This window comes from Gorilla gorilla, chromosome 18, assembly GCF_029281585.2.
Source record: "Gorilla gorilla gorilla isolate KB3781 chromosome 18, NHGRI_mGorGor1-v2.1_pri, whole genome shotgun sequence".
Taxonomy (NCBI): domain Eukaryota; kingdom Metazoa; phylum Chordata; class Mammalia; order Primates; family Hominidae; genus Gorilla; species Gorilla gorilla.
In genome coordinates this window covers 101,019,922-101,035,736 of record NC_073242.2, presented here as the reverse complement: position 1 = coordinate 101,035,736, position 15,815 = coordinate 101,019,922, and the positions used below count along the sequence as shown (strand labels likewise).

General features: G+C 42.3%; 2 protein-coding genes across 3 annotated transcripts in view; both read left to right on the top strand.

The window, feature by feature from the left end:
• The first annotated feature begins 3,413 nt into the window (after positions 1–3,413).
• Positions 3,414–14,796, top strand: TAT (tyrosine aminotransferase). Of its 2 annotated transcripts, XM_004057942.4 has the most exons (12): positions 3,414–3,500; positions 4,082–4,328; positions 4,482–4,586; positions 6,905–6,972; positions 7,823–7,981; positions 8,187–8,325; positions 8,812–8,864; positions 9,640–9,792; positions 10,074–10,202; positions 10,534–10,617; positions 11,667–11,765; positions 12,192–14,796. In XM_004057942.4, exons 2-12 carry the CDS (start codon positions 4,094–4,096, stop codon positions 12,330–12,332), a joined length of 1,365 nt encoding a protein of 454 aa, XP_004057990.2. In that variant the 5' UTR covers positions 3,414–3,500; positions 4,082–4,093; the 3' UTR covers positions 12,333–14,796. The 2 variants fall into 2 exon arrangements, with proteins under 2 accessions (XP_004057990.2, XP_018868168.2); XM_019012623.3 differs by lacking the exon at positions 11,667–11,765 and having other exon boundaries at positions 12,192–13,566.
• A 571-nt stretch (positions 14,797–15,367) lies between these two features.
• Positions 15,368–15,815, top strand: part of ZNF19 (zinc finger protein 19) — a 92,579-nt gene continuing 92,131 nt past the window's right edge. Inside the window, exon 1 of the mRNA XM_055366422.2 lies at positions 15,368–15,568. The gene's annotated coding sequence lies outside the window, so the exon portion shown is untranslated. The remainder of the gene's footprint in view (positions 15,569–15,815) is intronic.

Genomic DNA, 15,815 nt, shown 5'->3' with positions numbered 1-15,815 from the left:
ACCATGGCCTGTCTTCAGCAGGATGACACTGACACTGGCCTTCTAGGTCAGTTTATCAGTATCCCCCTTACTCCTGATGATTCCTCTTACTTTTTCCATCCTTGGCTATAAATCCACACTTGCCATCACCATATTTGGAGTTGAATCCAATTTCTCTTCCCCACTGGAAAATCCATTGCAGTGGGCCGTCTAGCTATTGGAACGGTCCTGAATAAAGTCTGCCTTACCATGCTTTAACAAGTGTTATTGAATAATTTTTTTTAACACCTCTGAGTCTCTGTCCACCTGGAGAACCACTACAGTAACACTCAGTGGGGTACCTGTGTCATCTCTCAAGCACAGTATATTGTCATGACAGGTAGTCTGAACTCCAAGAGATTGTTCAAATTAAACATATTTGCATTGCTTTCGTCTTTGTATAGTCCGTAATTGAAACTATCCCTCAAATAACAGGATATACATAAAAGTTCTCTATCAATCATGAATGTACAAGGACATTCGATATGCTTTATTTTTTATTTTATTTATTTATTTATTTATTGAGACAGAGTCTGGCTCTGTCGCCCAGGCTGGAGTGCAGTGGCGCGACCTCAGCTCACTGCAAGCTCCGCCTCCCGGATTCATGCCATTCTCCTCCCTCAGCCTCCCGAGTAGCTGGGACTACAGGCGCCCGCCAAGAGGCCGGGCTAACGTTTGTATTTTTAGCGGAGACGGGGTTTCACGGTGTTAGCCAGGATGGTCTCCATCTCCTGACCTCGTGATCCGCCTGCCTCAGCACCCCCAAAGTGCTGGGATTGTAGGCGTGAGCCACCACACCAGGCTATTTATTTTTATTTTTTATTTTTTGAGACGGAGTCTCACTCTGTCGCCCAGACTGGAGTGCAGTGGCACGATCTCGGCTCACCACAACCTCCACCTCCTGGGTTCAAGTGATTCTCCTGCTTCAGCCTCCTGAGTAGCTGGGATTACAGGTGTGCACCACTGTGCCTGGCTAATTTTTGTATTTTTAGTAGAGATGGGGTTTTGCCATGTTGGCCAGGTTGGTCTTGAACTCCTGATCTCAGATGATCTACCTGCCTTGGCCTCCAAAGTGCTGGGGTTACAGGCATGAGCCGCCACGCCCAGCCCACACATTATTAAGATTTAAAAAAAAGCAAACTACAGAACAGCCCTGTCCAATAGACAGAATGCAAGCCACATAGTGACTTCAAATTTCCTAATAGAAATATTTTAAGATATAAAAACAAATAGGTGAAATTAATTTTAAGAATGTATTTTATTTTACTCAGCACACCATATATTTTATTATCATATATTTTATTATATATTTTATTATATATATACGGTGTACTGAGTAAAATAAAATACATTTTATATATATACATATATATATATATACACACATATATATAATATATATATATATATATTTTTTTTTTTTTTTCTGAGGCAAGGTCTCATTCTGTCACCCAGGCTGGAGTGCAATGGCATGATCACAGCTCTCTGCAGCCTTGACCTCCTGGGCTCAGGTGATCTTCCTACCTCAGCCTCCCAAGTAGCTGGGACTACAGGCTCATGCCACCATGCCTGGCTAGTTTTTGTATCTTTTTGTATGGACGGGGTTTCACTATGTTGCCCAAGCTGGTCTTGAACTCCTTAGCTCAAGCGATCCATCCACCTTGGCCTCCCGAAAGGCTGGGATTACCAAAGGTGTGAGCCACCATGCCCAGCCCCAAAATATTCTTTAAACATGTAATCATACAAAATTATATGAGATATTAATATTCTTTTTTTATACTAAGTCTTCAAAACCTGATGTGTATTTTACAACACATCTTAATTCAGACCAGTCACATTTCAAGTATTCAACGGCCACTTATGATTAGTAGCTACAATATTAGACAGTGCAACTATAGACCACGTTTAGTCTCTATTTTTTTTAGCAACTCCCAAACCAGCTTTATACGTATTGTAATAAACGTAGAAAACATTTGGAAGGGTACACGAGAAATGACTAAAAATGATTTTTTTATATAAAATGAGAATGCAGGGAGGGAAGGTGATCAGGGTTTAATTCACGTACATCTCTATTTGAATTTATTATATAAGGATATATCATATTTACTAAAAATGTAAAAGAGAAATGCTTATTGTTTGCAACACAGTCCTTGTATAGAAATCTGTCTTAAGGAAATAATCAAATATGTAAACTAACATTTATGACAAGGATGCCCTTGGCCCAAGATGTGAATAATTTTTTCTAGCGTATCCATGCTATAGACGTTACCTGCCATTACTGTATAAGAAAAAACATAGTGTACCTAGGGCTCAGTACTACCCATGGTTTCAGACATCCATAATTTCAGGCATCCACTGGAGGTCTTGGAGTGTGCTCCCTGTGGATAAGGGGGGACTACTGTATTCAACCCCACTGGAGGCTTGACTCCCTGAAAAGTGAATGGAGAAGAACAAACTGATGTGAAAAATCTTTGTCTTCCAACAAATAGACAGGATCTGAGCCCTGGGGAGATCACTGAGGCTTCTCTTAACCCTTCAGTGGGTGGTATTTTCCATCTGCTCACAGGAATGTTGAGATTTTGGCTGTGGACCTTGTGTTTTGCTTAGCAAAGTTGTTTTGTGTGGATCGCACCTGACATTTTAAATTCTTCCAACAACCATAGGAGGTAAATGAAGAATTCATGCACAGTGCAAGGATAAAACTGCACAGGTTTCAGCTGCCTTGGACACCCTGTGCTTTTCAGCTATTTGTTGAATGGAACTTAAATGCCCAATTTGTTCTGATTGGAGCAAAACTTTGTGGACTGACAAGGATGGGCGTCCAAGATGTAGGAAGTTAAAAAAAAAATGTTGCCAAACAAGGTGTAGAGCACGATCCTATCCGTGTTTTGAAATCTATGAAATTATGTATCTATGCACCTATATCTAATGTATCTATCTCTGAATGGAGGGAAAGAGCCTGACCATTACCACCCTCTACCCCTGGGAGTGAGAATGAAGTGTACAGGGAGCAGGTGCAAGGAAGAATGCTCACTTCTTACTTTATATATTTCTGTACTGTTAAAATTTTAACAAGCTGTTTTGTAAAAAAAATTTAATAAAAGCTATCAACTGTAACCAGAAGTACTCTCTGACAGTAGATGTTCTCAAACCATCTCACCAAGTGCCCAGAAAGAGTAAACACAGGAGAATTCCAGATGTTTGAAGTGAGGACAAATTCCTGCTTTGAGGGTAGGAGGTGGGCTTAGGGATGAGAGGCAATGAAGGGGGGAGAGGAGGAAAGAAGCTGAGGGGAGAGCTGGCTGCTGAGTTGTCATTCCAACCAATGGCATGAAAGTTTCAAGCCCAACGCCCATTTGTGGAGACTATTTCAGGAGTTAGGATTTGCATCTGAGTTCATTGCCACTGTAACCTGTCAAAGAAGAGCTAAGGGAGCTTTCGGGGTTGGCTTCTTGGAGGCTGCTTTCTCCTTTACTTGGAAGGTAAAAATCTCAAGCCCAAGCTGATCAGGCAGTGGTGACTGATTGAGCTGTTAATTTTTTTCTTTTTGGTGTATTGATTTCTTTTTCCAGCTAGGGCTGTAACATGCTTATGGGATAAGGTTTTACTTTTACTAACAATGATATTTACATGGAACTTCTAACAAGATGGAGTGGTTCTTCCTGGTCCTCTGCAGATGACAAGAAGCATTAGGTAGATTTTCTTGGATAGGCTCTCATGGAAAGGAAGGAGAACCTATGCTTTGACTGATTAACAATTTTCATGTTATTCCTTCTTGGTTTCACATAGAGCATGGTTAAGCTTTGACAGGAATTGCAGATGCATGTAGCAAATCCTACTTAAGTAGAATGGGTTCTTGCTTTATTTTCCATCTCAGTAAAAACTCTTAAAACTCCCCTCATTCATAGTAAAGCTACTTTACAAGAGAAAGTAGAAAAAAAAAAAAGAGAGAGTTTGGAAAGACACTTTTAGTGAAATCACCCAATGTTTAGGTCCAAATGTAGCTCCTCTCTCCCCCAGCGCTATGTTATCAACATCACAGGGACCTTCTTTCCCCTCGCAGGCTTCGCTAGTGATGGACCCATACGTGATTCAGATGAGCAGCAAAGGCAGCCTCCCCTCAATTCTGGACTTGCATGTCAACGTTGGTGGGAGAAGCTCTGTGCCGGGAAAAATGAAAGGCAGGAAGGCCAGGTGGTCTGTGAGGCCCTCAGACATGGCCAAGAAAACTTTCAACCCCATCCGAGCCATTGTGGACAACATGAAGGTGAAACCAAATCCAAACAAAACCATGATTTCCCTGTCCATTGGTGAGTTGGGGACACTACTGAGGGGCTGTCATTGTCCTCCTCTACTCTCATGTTCACAGGCTGGTTGGAGAAGATGGCAGTTGGGGGTGAGTCTGAGTACTGAACATGGAGAATAACCTCTTGGCTCCTTTTGTTTTTTCCTCCCATAAAAAGGGGACCCTACTGTGTTTGGAAACCTGCCTACAGACCCTGAAGTTACCCAGGCAATGAAAGATGCCCTGGACTCGGGCAAATATAATGGCTATGCCCCATCCATCGGTAAGCTCCTCCTGAGACTCCATACCTGGTGACTGCCAAATCTTTAGTGCTCTTATAACAGGACTAAATGTCTAGCAATCCTCTTCACTTTTCTGATGCACAATTCCTAAGGAGAGGCTAAGATTACATGGTCCTTTGGATTTGGGAACGGGGTCTCGGGATGCTTAAATACAAGGCATCAAGGTCCAACTTCTTTCCTGGCTTTCTTTGACATATGGGCACTTCCCCTCTAGGCTCCCAAACATACTTATTTGTCAAGTAAAGCTCCTATCCTATCGTTACTAATTCTAATCTGAAGGCCTTGAGTCTGGCAGGAGCTTTGTGTTTGCTGAGCCTCTAGGTCCTAAATGGATTTACTTATTGCTCTGTGTATATAGCTCTTTTGCTTCATTTCTGCTTCTCTATGTATTGAAGGCCTATTTTCATTATGGTCCTGAGCACATTGAAATGTAATTGTTACCATTTATGACTAATGGGTTTAAACAAACAAATAAACAAACACCCAAGAACAACAAAAAATGGGCTGTCAAACTGAAGGATAGAAGGTTGTTTCTGATAGACTGAAATTGCTCCTTTTTAGGTTTCTCTCCATCTATTAAAAATTTCTACCCTGAATATTTTGGTAAAGTACATGATTCCTTGACTTTCAGTGTTGAACATTTTTTTTCCTTATGTATACATAGAAACACATTCTTAATGTAGAATAAAACCCCAGTTTCATGATAAAATCAAATTTTAAAAACACTTTAAAGAGTTATATTGGGGACTTCGTGGTTTTTCGGTTGATTACTTACGTTTCATAAAGTTTCATACAACAAAAATAAAAACAAAATCAAGACCAAAAGTTAAGTTATAAAAAAAGTTTCTAATGACTTTAACATCCAAATATTAGGAAACTGATTTAACCTGAAAAACCAAAACCAAGTCTCCATTTGACAGATGTTCAAAGGTTCTGAACATTTCATTTCAAAGGAGATACAGGTGTTAATATATGTCTAAAAAAGTGTTCTTCCTCATTAGTAATTAAGGAAGTGCTGATTTGTATAATTTTGAGAGACCCATCTATACCTATTAAATTAGTAAATTATGAAATAGTGCCTCTAGTCTTGCTAAGTTGTCTTTTTGAACATAAATTTTGCAAAATATTATGATGGGCATGAAACTGCTGATACTTCAAGCTTGTAATGTTGGCTTGAACATTGGAAATATTGTACAAAAATAATTTGAAATAAAAATTTGTACAAAAATACTGATAAGAATATTACATAACATAAAAAACTTAAAATGGACCACATGAATTGAATGCACTGATTACAACTTCTTCTTTTTTTTTTTTTTTTGAGACGAAGTTTTTGCTCTTGTTGCCCAGGCGGAGTGCAGTGGCGTGATCTTGGCTCACCGCAACCTCCGCCTCCCGGGTTCAAGTGATTCTCCTGTCTCAGCCTCCTGAGTAGCTTGGATTACAGGCACGCGCCACCATGCCCAGCTAATTTTTGTATTTTTAGTAGAGATGAGATTTCTCCATGTTGGTCAGACTGGTCTCAATCTCCCGACCTCAGGTGATCCACCCACCTTGGCCTCCCAAAGTGCTGGGATTACAGGCGTGAGCCACCGCGCCTGGCGATTACAACTTCTTAAAAAATACAGTCCCTAAAAAAGATTTGGGAATAATAGAAATCCTTGTATTACACAGAATAAAACATAATCACAGAAATCAAGATGGTGCAGAGTATTTGGGGAGCTCTTCCTTGTTATCATTTATACATTCGTGCTTATATTAAAATTGTAAAACATAAAATGTGAAGTGAATCTCCTTTATCCACAATGGCTGAGAGCTGAACTAAATAGAATGCCCTCTGAGCAGGGGTAGAGGCAGCCTGAAGCCCATGCTGGGCCTCCAGGGCATAGCTGTCAGTTGAGGGATGAAAACTTCATCTTCTTGCCAGGCACAGTGGCTCACCCCTGTAATCCCAGCACTTTCAGGAGGCTGAGGTGAGAGGAGCCCCTGAGCCCAGGAGTGTGAAATCAGCCTGGGCAACAGAGGGAGATTCTGTCTCTACAAAAACAAAAACAAAAACAAAACAAAACAAACAAACAAACAAAAAACAAAACAAAAAAATTCAAAAATTAGCTGAATGTGGGGGAGCACAACTATAGTCCCAGCTACTCAGGAGGCTAAGGTGGGAAGATCCCTCGAGCCCAGGAATTTGAGGCCGCAGTGAGCTATGGCTGTGTCACTGCACTCCAAGCCTGGGTGACAGAGTGAGACACAGTCTCTAAAAACCAAAAAAGCTCCACTTTCCACTCTTTTCTTTCAGGCTTCCTATCCAGTCGGGAGGAGATTGCTTCTTATTACCACTGTCCTGAGGCACCCCTAGAAGCTAAGGTGAGCCTTACACAAGACACCAGCTCTGAAGCAATTTAGGGCAAACTATCCCCTTTTCCTTGTTTCTGTTCCACAAGAAGTACGGGTGTCAGAGGGGGAAAAGCTGAGAACAATTTCCCTTTAGCAATTAGAAGACTTCTCATATAGTTGGGGTCACTAATCAGTGATTATAGTTAATGTCATTACAGTGTGATAATGACCATCCCATACAACTTAATGTGGTGTCTGTCTCAAGGAGGCCGAAAGGATCCAGAGAGCACCTATATTTGATTGTCTGTAAAAGATCATTTGAGAACAACTCATAAACACTAAAAAATTATTTTAAAAAATTTTACCAATAGGATCTTTCTTTTTTTAAAAAAATTGTAGCTTTTCTCATTTACTGTAAGGTCATTTAGAGAGAAAGATAGAAGTACCAGGACATACTGAATTGATGGCAGTGCCAAGTTTAAATGATGTCCTTCCCTCTATAGTCTACTGTGTGGGGTCAGCATTTTCTAACATAATGTGTGTCTGTCACCTGTATGTCAGAGAAGAGCCAGGCTTCAAATCGCTGGCCAAAAGTAAATAAATAACCAAGCGAAAAAGGTCCAAGGCCAGCATGCTCTCTCATGGAAGTCTGCTGAGTCACAGCCAACCTATCCTTTTTAAAGTGATTTAAGTGGCCAACATTTCAGCAATAGTTATCAACATATATAAATTTCTTTTGGTTTTGGCTTAGTACATTTCCTACTACTTACAACTTGTTAAAGGAAGTTCACAATTGCTCCCAACTCACCCACCTGACAACTTCTTTTCTCCTGTTGCTGTTGGAACCCCTAATGAAATTAACCTTTTATTTCCTTCACAGGACGTCATTCTGACAAGTGGCTGCAGTCAAGCTATTGACCTTTGTTTAGCTGTGTTGGCCAACCCAGGGCAAAACATCCTGGTTCCAAGACCTGGTTTCTCTCTCTACAAGACTCTGGCTGAATCTATGGGAATTGAGGTCAAACTCTACAATTTGTTGGTAAATGCCTTTTTAATCTTAGACTTAAATGCTCAGTTACTAACCTGTAAAAAGTATATGAACATTACTTTAGCAGAGGAAGGTCTCAAAGTGGTGGTTGAAGCCAGAGACAGACTTTATTGCTTACATTGGACCCTTGAGATAAGTGAGGATTCCCCCTAAATGTTTCGGAATCATCTTAGTCTCATCCTTTCTTTCTCTCCAGCCAGAGAAATCTTGGGAAATTGACCTGAAACAACTGGAATCTCTAATTGATGAAAAGACAGCTTGTCTCATTGTCAATAATCCATCAAACCCCTGTGGGTCAGTGTTCAGCAAACGTCATCTTCAGAAGATTCTGGCAGGTACGTCCAGCAGACTTCACAGAGGACGAGGTGGGGACAGAATCCTTCAGCTGTTGTGTGCAATGACAAAAACCAGTCATTCCCTAAGTTCCAAGCCTGGGGTGGAGGTGGGGAGCTCCACTGATGTCTCTCATCGACACTGTGCCGTAGGAGTGGTGGGCCTGGCCTGAAAGAAGAAAAAGAAGAAATACTTGTCCTTCATCACCCCCTCATGTTGAAGACAGGGTCTGAAATATCTAGTTACTTAAACGGTGAATTCGGGCTCTGCACTCTGGAAGAGTATGTTAAGAATTTACAGTTCTTAAATAGGAAGACAAAACACACAAACATGAAATGCAAATCACACTTTGCTTGTGCTTTTTGTCTTTCTCTTTAAGAATTGTAACTTCTTAATATTACGGGATAGGGAAATTACATGATATTATGTGACTATTACATGATAAAGCAATTCACATTAAAACTGATTTCAGCACGTTTTATTTTCAGTGGCTGCACGGCAGTGTGTCCCCATCTTAGCTGATGAGATCTATGGAGACATGGTGAGTCTTGATCAGGATATATCACTACAGTAATCTCAAATTATTTTATGGGAACTTTAGAAGTGGAATAATCAGAAACAACTCCTAATCGTTTCATTACAGCAAATCAGCATCCCTGCACTTTTTACAAATATATAGACCCACAACTCCTTAGCCAGTTTTCTGAAACCCAAAGAACTTTGGAAATCCAAAGATTCCTGGAATTCATTTGGTTACAAAACCTGATTTGACCTGATATTTGTAGATTTTTATTTTTCCCACTTGTGGATCTATATATTTGTTAAGAGTGTGGGGAAAATGGCAGAAATGTTAATATTCTTGATTAGGGGTACTATCCTAGACAGCTCTGGGAGTGTTACATAACGTATGGTAAGTGTGCTACATGGCCTTTCTGAAGCCCAAACCATTTTGCATTATGAAACATACCTGGCCCCAGGAATTTCAGATAAGGGATTGTGGACTCATATTTTAAATCTGTAACTCCTATAGACAGTAATTTCATAGAGCCAGCTTCATGGAGTTGTAAATATTACTGGGCTAGGGTCAGTTTCCTCATTTTAGGCTTCCTTTAATCCAGTCCAGACACCAAATTAAATGTCTTTGTGTAGTCCCCTTCGAAGCCTCTTGCAATCCCAGTCATGCTTCAGGGTAGGGATGATCCCATTAATCCAAGGACCTGTCCCTAGTGATAGAAAGAAATGGGTGGGAGCCACGGGATCTGGGATTGCAGTGAGAAGTAGACAAGAAAACAACCATAACAAGTGCCTCTTCTCAGGTGTTTTCGGATTGCAAATATGAACCACTGGCCACCCTCAGCACCGATGTCCCCATCCTGTCCTGTGGAGGGCTGGCCAAGCGCTGGCTGGTTCCTGGCTGGAGGTTGGGCTGGATCCTCATTCATGACCGAAGAGACATTTTTGGCAATGAGGTGATAATATGGTGAAAGAGTATGTGTAATTTAGGGTATATATTTACTTCGTGAGCACAGTGGGGACAAGGGAGGCTTTTTTCTTTTCTTTCTCCTTGTCAGTCACGCAGCACGTGTGTGGCAGAGCTGGGCTACGAACCCAGAGGGTCTGATCTAAGAATGCCACTAGACACCATCACTTTCCAAGATTAAAAACCTGATAGAAAGGTCAGAACAAGAAACCCTAAGACAGAGATGCTTAAGAAAAGCTAAACAACATGTTTCTTGTGGGTGTATTTTAGATCCGAGATGGGCTGGTGAAGCTGAGTCAGCGCATTTTGGGACCCTGTACCATTGTCCAGGGAGCTCTGAAAAGCATCCTATGTCGCACCCCGGGAGAGTTTTACCACAACACTCTGAGCTTCCTCAAGGTAAGGGCAGCTCCTGCCCTCCACTTTGGGAGTTTGGGAGTCAGAGAATGCCGCCCGTGGAATTAGGAATAATTGGTTCTCCTTTCTGGAGCCATGTTCCAATATTAGGAGACGGCATCGGTGTAAGCATCCACACACACGTTTCTCACTTCCGGCCATTCTCTCTGCCCCTGGTGAAAAGCTTCAAGTAATAGAGCTTTTTCTTTTTCACTCCTTATGCCAGAACATCACACCTACGTTCCCACTCTTCAATGAGGGGTCTATTTTTAATGACTTGGCTTTTCTTTTACTTAAATTTTGATCCTTGATTTCTCCTTGCCTCCTCTTGTAGTCCAATGCTGATCTCTGTTATGGGGCGTTGGCTGCCATCCCTGGACTCCGGCCAGTCCGCCCTTCTGGGGCTATGTACCTCATGGTGAGTATGTGGGTGGCAGGCACTAGGTCAATGCATGTTGTAAGGCAAAGGGCAGTCATTCAGCAGAATTGCCACAGGCAGTCACGCAGGGTACAAGGACAACCAGCTAGCCTCCTAAGCCAAGCAGTTTAGGAGTTGTCTTATTCCGAATTGTCCCACTGAGGTAATTTAGCCTCTATCAGTTCTCATAAAACTCTTTAAATGACTTAATTAGGCAGGGCATGGTGGCTCACGCCTGCAATGCCAGCACTTTGGGAGGCCAGGGTGGACGGATCACTTGAGTGCAGGAGTTAGAGACCAGCCTGGGCAACATGGTGAAACCCTATTGTCTCTACAAGAAATAAAAAAAATGAGCTGGGCGTGGTGGCACACTCCTGTAGTCCCAGCTCCTTGGGAGGCTGAGATAGAAGAATGACTTGAGCCTTGGAGGTTGAGGCTGTAGTGAGCCATGATCGTGCCACTGTACTCCCGTTTGGGAGACAGAGTGAGACCCCATCCGAAAAGAAAAAAAAAAAAAAAAGATTTAATTCTTCAGTACAGAGAATCATTTTATATATGTAGATACAGGGAAGATTTAAGACACAAATAAGAGGCTTTTCATACCATTGTAATTCTCAACTGGGAGTGATACTGGTTCCCTAAGGGTATCTGGGAATGTATGGGAATTTTGTTTGTTTTCAGAATGACTAGGGGCTGCCATTTTGTGGGTCAGGGATGTTAAATATCCTGCAAGGGGTGGGCTAGTCTCATGCCATAAAGAGTTGCCTGGCCCTAATGCCAGTAGTGTCTCTTTTGAGACATACTAGCATTCTATTTCCAGCTTTTATTTATCAGCATCAGGGAAGGAACTCTTTAATAAATTATTAATAAAAATATATCCTCTCTTCCCTGAGAAAAATTCCATAAATATTAGCCCTCTTATTTATCAGTGATCAGTAGCACAGTTCCAAGATATCTTTTAAAGTAGCCCCTACCTTAATTTCTGGCACAGGAAATTGGCCTGTTCTCCCTCCTTCTGATAAGTTGGCCTCTCCCTCCTATTGGTATAGGTTGGAATTGAGATGGAACATTTCCCAGAATTTGAGAACGATGTGGAGTTCACGGAGCGGTTAGTTGCTGAGCAGTCTGTCCACTGCCTCCCAGCAACGGTGGGTGCCTGTGTCTCTCAGGACATTCTCAACAGTTTCTAGAGCCCCAGAAGCAAGCTCTGAGCTGGTTTTTAGCCTGATCTTTTCTCCTCCAACAAAATGTCTTCTCATTTGATAAGATTCAAACTGATGTGTCTCATGGATCCTATTTAAAATTTGCTTCTCCCCCCCATCATAATCCCATCCATACTGGGAAGAAAAGTTGTAAACAAACGTTCTAGGTGAGAGGAAATTGAGCCTGTCCCACAAGTCATTTTAAGATGAATGAACTCAGTTGCTGACTTAGCATCCCAATCATGGGAACTGAATGAACTGATGGCCCTGATGAAATGGTACCACTTCTTGTGGATCAGGGTCCTGACCATTTTAGGGTGGTCCAGTACCAGACTCAATTGCTCTGAAAGTAACAGACTCTTCTTTTTGCAGTGCTTTGAGTACCCGAATTTCATCCGAGTGGTCATCACAGTCCCGGAGGTGATGATGCTGGAGGCGTGCAGCCGGATCCAGGAGTTCTGTGAGCAGCACTACCATTGTGCTGAAGGCAGCCAGGAGGAGTGTGATAAATAGGCCTGCATCCATTCTCCTGAGGATGTGTCCCATCTAGGGAAGGCTGGACTAGGCCTTGCGGCTCCTCAGGGACTCAGGTGGCCCTACTGGGAGAGGGGCCTCAAATGCACCATGTCAAGAGTTCAAGATTTTTCCTGCTTTTCCCCAAGTACAACCACACCCACACTCAGATCCTCCTCATTCACATCGCAGATTCTCCCTTGCTCTGCGCTGCTAGAGTGACTCACTAATTCATTAATTTGCCTCCCTCTCCTAAGATTTCCTTCTTTTTTTCTTGAAAGTACCAGGTGAACAAAGTTTACCAGAAAGCAGTTGAGACAAGAAAATAAGAGCTCAGGATGAGGGAAAAGAAAAAGATTGAGAGAATTTGTGCCCCCAACCATTTCCTCAGACTCTAAGAAAGAACACGCTCTCTCCAGGCAGGTCTGAAGCTCAACTCTCTTATTGCCTCACTTCAGGTATACCTCACTTTACACAATAGAATTATAACTGGAAAGAAGTTGGGGACACATGTATTTGGTAATTACATTTTAAACACATTAGGAAAAGTTGCTATTTGAACTTTTTATTGATTTTTGGGGGGAGTAAAGAATTATTTTGTGATGCAAATAAATATCCTTTAATTGATCGACTTCCCAAATTTAGATTTGTGTGCATCAGGCTTTCTTTTTTTTCTTTTTTTAGAGAAGTTCAATATGAGCTTTTCTTTTCTTTGTTTCTTTCTTTCTTTATTTTGAGATGGAGTCTTGCTCTGTCGCCCATGCTGGAGTGCAGTGGCGCGATCTCGGCTCACTGCAACCTCCACCTCCCGGGTTCAAGCGATTCTCTTGCCTCAACCTCCCAAGCAGTTGGGACTACAGGTGTGTGCCACCATGCCCGGCTAATTTTTGTATTTTTAGTAGAGACAGGGTTTCATCATGTTAGCCAGGCTGGTCTCAAACTCCTGACCTCAGGCAATCTGCCCGCCTGGGTCTCCTAAAGTACTGGGATTACAGGCATGAGCCACCAAGCCCAGCGGCCTCAGGCTTTCTTAAAGTGAGAGCACGTCTGTACTAGAGCAAGCAGGAATCAGAGACCTTCCAGAAATACTACTGTGTAAGGGCCAGAAATATCTTCACTTGTCATTGTTATATAATCATTATTACTTTTGCTGTAATGTTAATATTGATTTATTAATATATATTATCTTTTCATACATTTTCTAAGAAACATTTATATTGATAAGATCTTTTATTTTGCCAAGGGCATAAATTATTTTCTTTTTTTTTTTTAATAAATTTTACCAAGTATGGCTCTTCTGTGATGTGTTTTTTTCTCCGTTTGGGAATTTCTAATCCCAGGCACTCCTCAGTCTCATTGTTTCATTACCTATGAGGTTTCATTTACTTCTTTGTAAATGTACTGACTTTTGGAGTTACTTAAGAACCACAATTCCTAAAATATTTTATTTGGGAGCTCAACTTCTGGCTTCCTACTTACCAAGAGGCAGTAAGTTATAACCTCTGGCCTTTGTCTTTACATTTTCAACTTTCTGGATCCCTAACCTCTGGTCCCAAGTTACTAACCTTGCCTATGTCCACTAACCACTCACTAGGTCACAAAGTTGATGGCTCTGGCTTGACCCAGTGAATGAGAAGTGTCCTAGATGTTTTTTTTTTTTTTTTTGCAAATCTTCGTAGGCACAGTTGCCTGTTTAATTTTTTCTTCAGCCCTTCCCTTAGAGGAGGGAGCCTTAAGTTACCTTTCAAGGTTGGGGGTTAGGAATCTATCATAACCAGTCTAGAGATTTCTCACCAAGGGAAATTTTCCTTATCTAAAAGAGGAACTTCAGGTCTCAACCCTGCCAGTCACACCCAATTAATGTCCTTCACAAAAATAAACAGCATATGTTCCCTTTCAATTTGAGTTCAGTGAGCTCACAGCAAAATTTACCTCTTAATTTTCTTCAGCAAATCCAAGATGAATATACAAAGGATGAGATTAGATAAAGATTTCAGTTTCCCGTATGCCACCGCTGCCGCCAATTTTCCAAAAAAGCCTGGCTCCTCTTTTCCTGTTCCTCCATCCAAACCCCCAAAGATCTCTAACCAGAAATAAACAGGAAGACTCAGTGATTTACAAAAGACGTTTTAGTTTTACACGTACAGAAAATTCTACCCAGCATTACAGAATTCTTAGACTTCTTAAATTCCTGATTTTCCTTGGTATTTACATTTTGATAAGGGAGCCAATGGTTCTTCAAACATTTGAAAAGAACACATACACACTGGACAATTTCAAACGATACAAACAAACGCAACTGTCCTTCTTTCTCATTCCTGTCCTTCAGCCACCCAGTTTCTTCTCCCCTGAGGGAATCAGTTATCATTTGCTGGTCATACTTCCAGATTATCCTGTGCCTATGTAAGTGTGTGTGTGTGTGCACTTTTCATTTTTTCAAATAAAGTATTACTCAACTTTGTAATTCTGCGCGCTCTGGAGGTCAAAGGAGGGATGGCATTGCTGGGGTGTCCCCCACATCCTGAGTGTCTCTAGATAAAAAAGGAGCTACCGGGCGGCGGCTGCTTTCCACACAAGCTTAAAATTGCCAAGAGTCAACTGCCAGTTGCTTTGGGTGGTGGCGTCAGAGTGTCTTCAGATAACACGAAGAATGCGTGTAAAGATCGGAGACGGCCGGGCGCGGTGGCTCACGCCTGTAATCCCGGCACTTTGGGAGGCCGAGGCTGGCGGATCACGAGGTCAGAAGTTTGAGACCATCTTGACCAACTTGGTGAAACCCCGACTCTACTAAAAATACAAAAATTAGCCGAGCGTGGTGGCGCGCGCCTGTAATCCTAGCTATTTAGAAGGCTGAGGCAGGAGAATCGCTCGAACACCGGAGGCAGAGCTTGCAGTGAGCCGAGATGGCGCCACTGCACTCCAGCCTGGGTGACAGAGCGAGACTCCATCTTAAAAAGAAAAAAAAAAAAAAGGACCGGAAACAAGGGCTCTCAGCTGCGAATTCACCTTTTCTTTGTGTCCGAGCCCCGCCTACCGGGTAACTGGAGAGTATCAAGACTGGGTGCTACCAAGCGCCTCACAGCAGCCCCCAGCCGACACCAACATCCCAACCCTGGGCGACCCGCGGCTGCGCAGGCGCGGATGCATGTTTAGGGAGCTGCGCTAGTCAGTGCGCATGCGCCGTCGCTAGGCAACAGGGCACCGCTCCGGGCGCCGGCGTAGAATCTGAGCTGCAGGTGAGGAGGGTTAGTTCCTTTATTCGGCTTCTGCGTTCTCTTAGGATATTACATTTTGTTTCCTTTTTCAGCCTGTCTACGCTGGTCACACCCTGCTTCGAGTTTCTCTTCCTCCTTTGCCCCCGGTTTGGGCTCTGACTGGTGGAATTGTTCCAGGAAGTTGACAAAACATCCTAGGCTTTTGTAATCACCTGTTAACCTTTCCCAGCTCTAGATCAGAACCAGCAACTTCCATGAGTTGTGACGC

Coding starts and splice junctions, on each gene's coding strand:
- TAT (XM_004057942.4), top strand. CDS start 4,094: ATGGACCCATACGTGATTCAGATGAGCAGCAAAGGCAGCCTCCCCTCA. Junction 10,203..10,533: donor ACACTCTGAGCTTCCTCAAG/GTAAGGGCAGCT, acceptor CTCCTCTTGTAG/TCCAATGCTGATCTCTGTTA. Junction 11,766..12,191: donor TCCACTGCCTCCCAGCAACG/GTGGGTGCCTGT, acceptor TTCTTTTTGCAG/TGCTTTGAGTACCCGAATTT.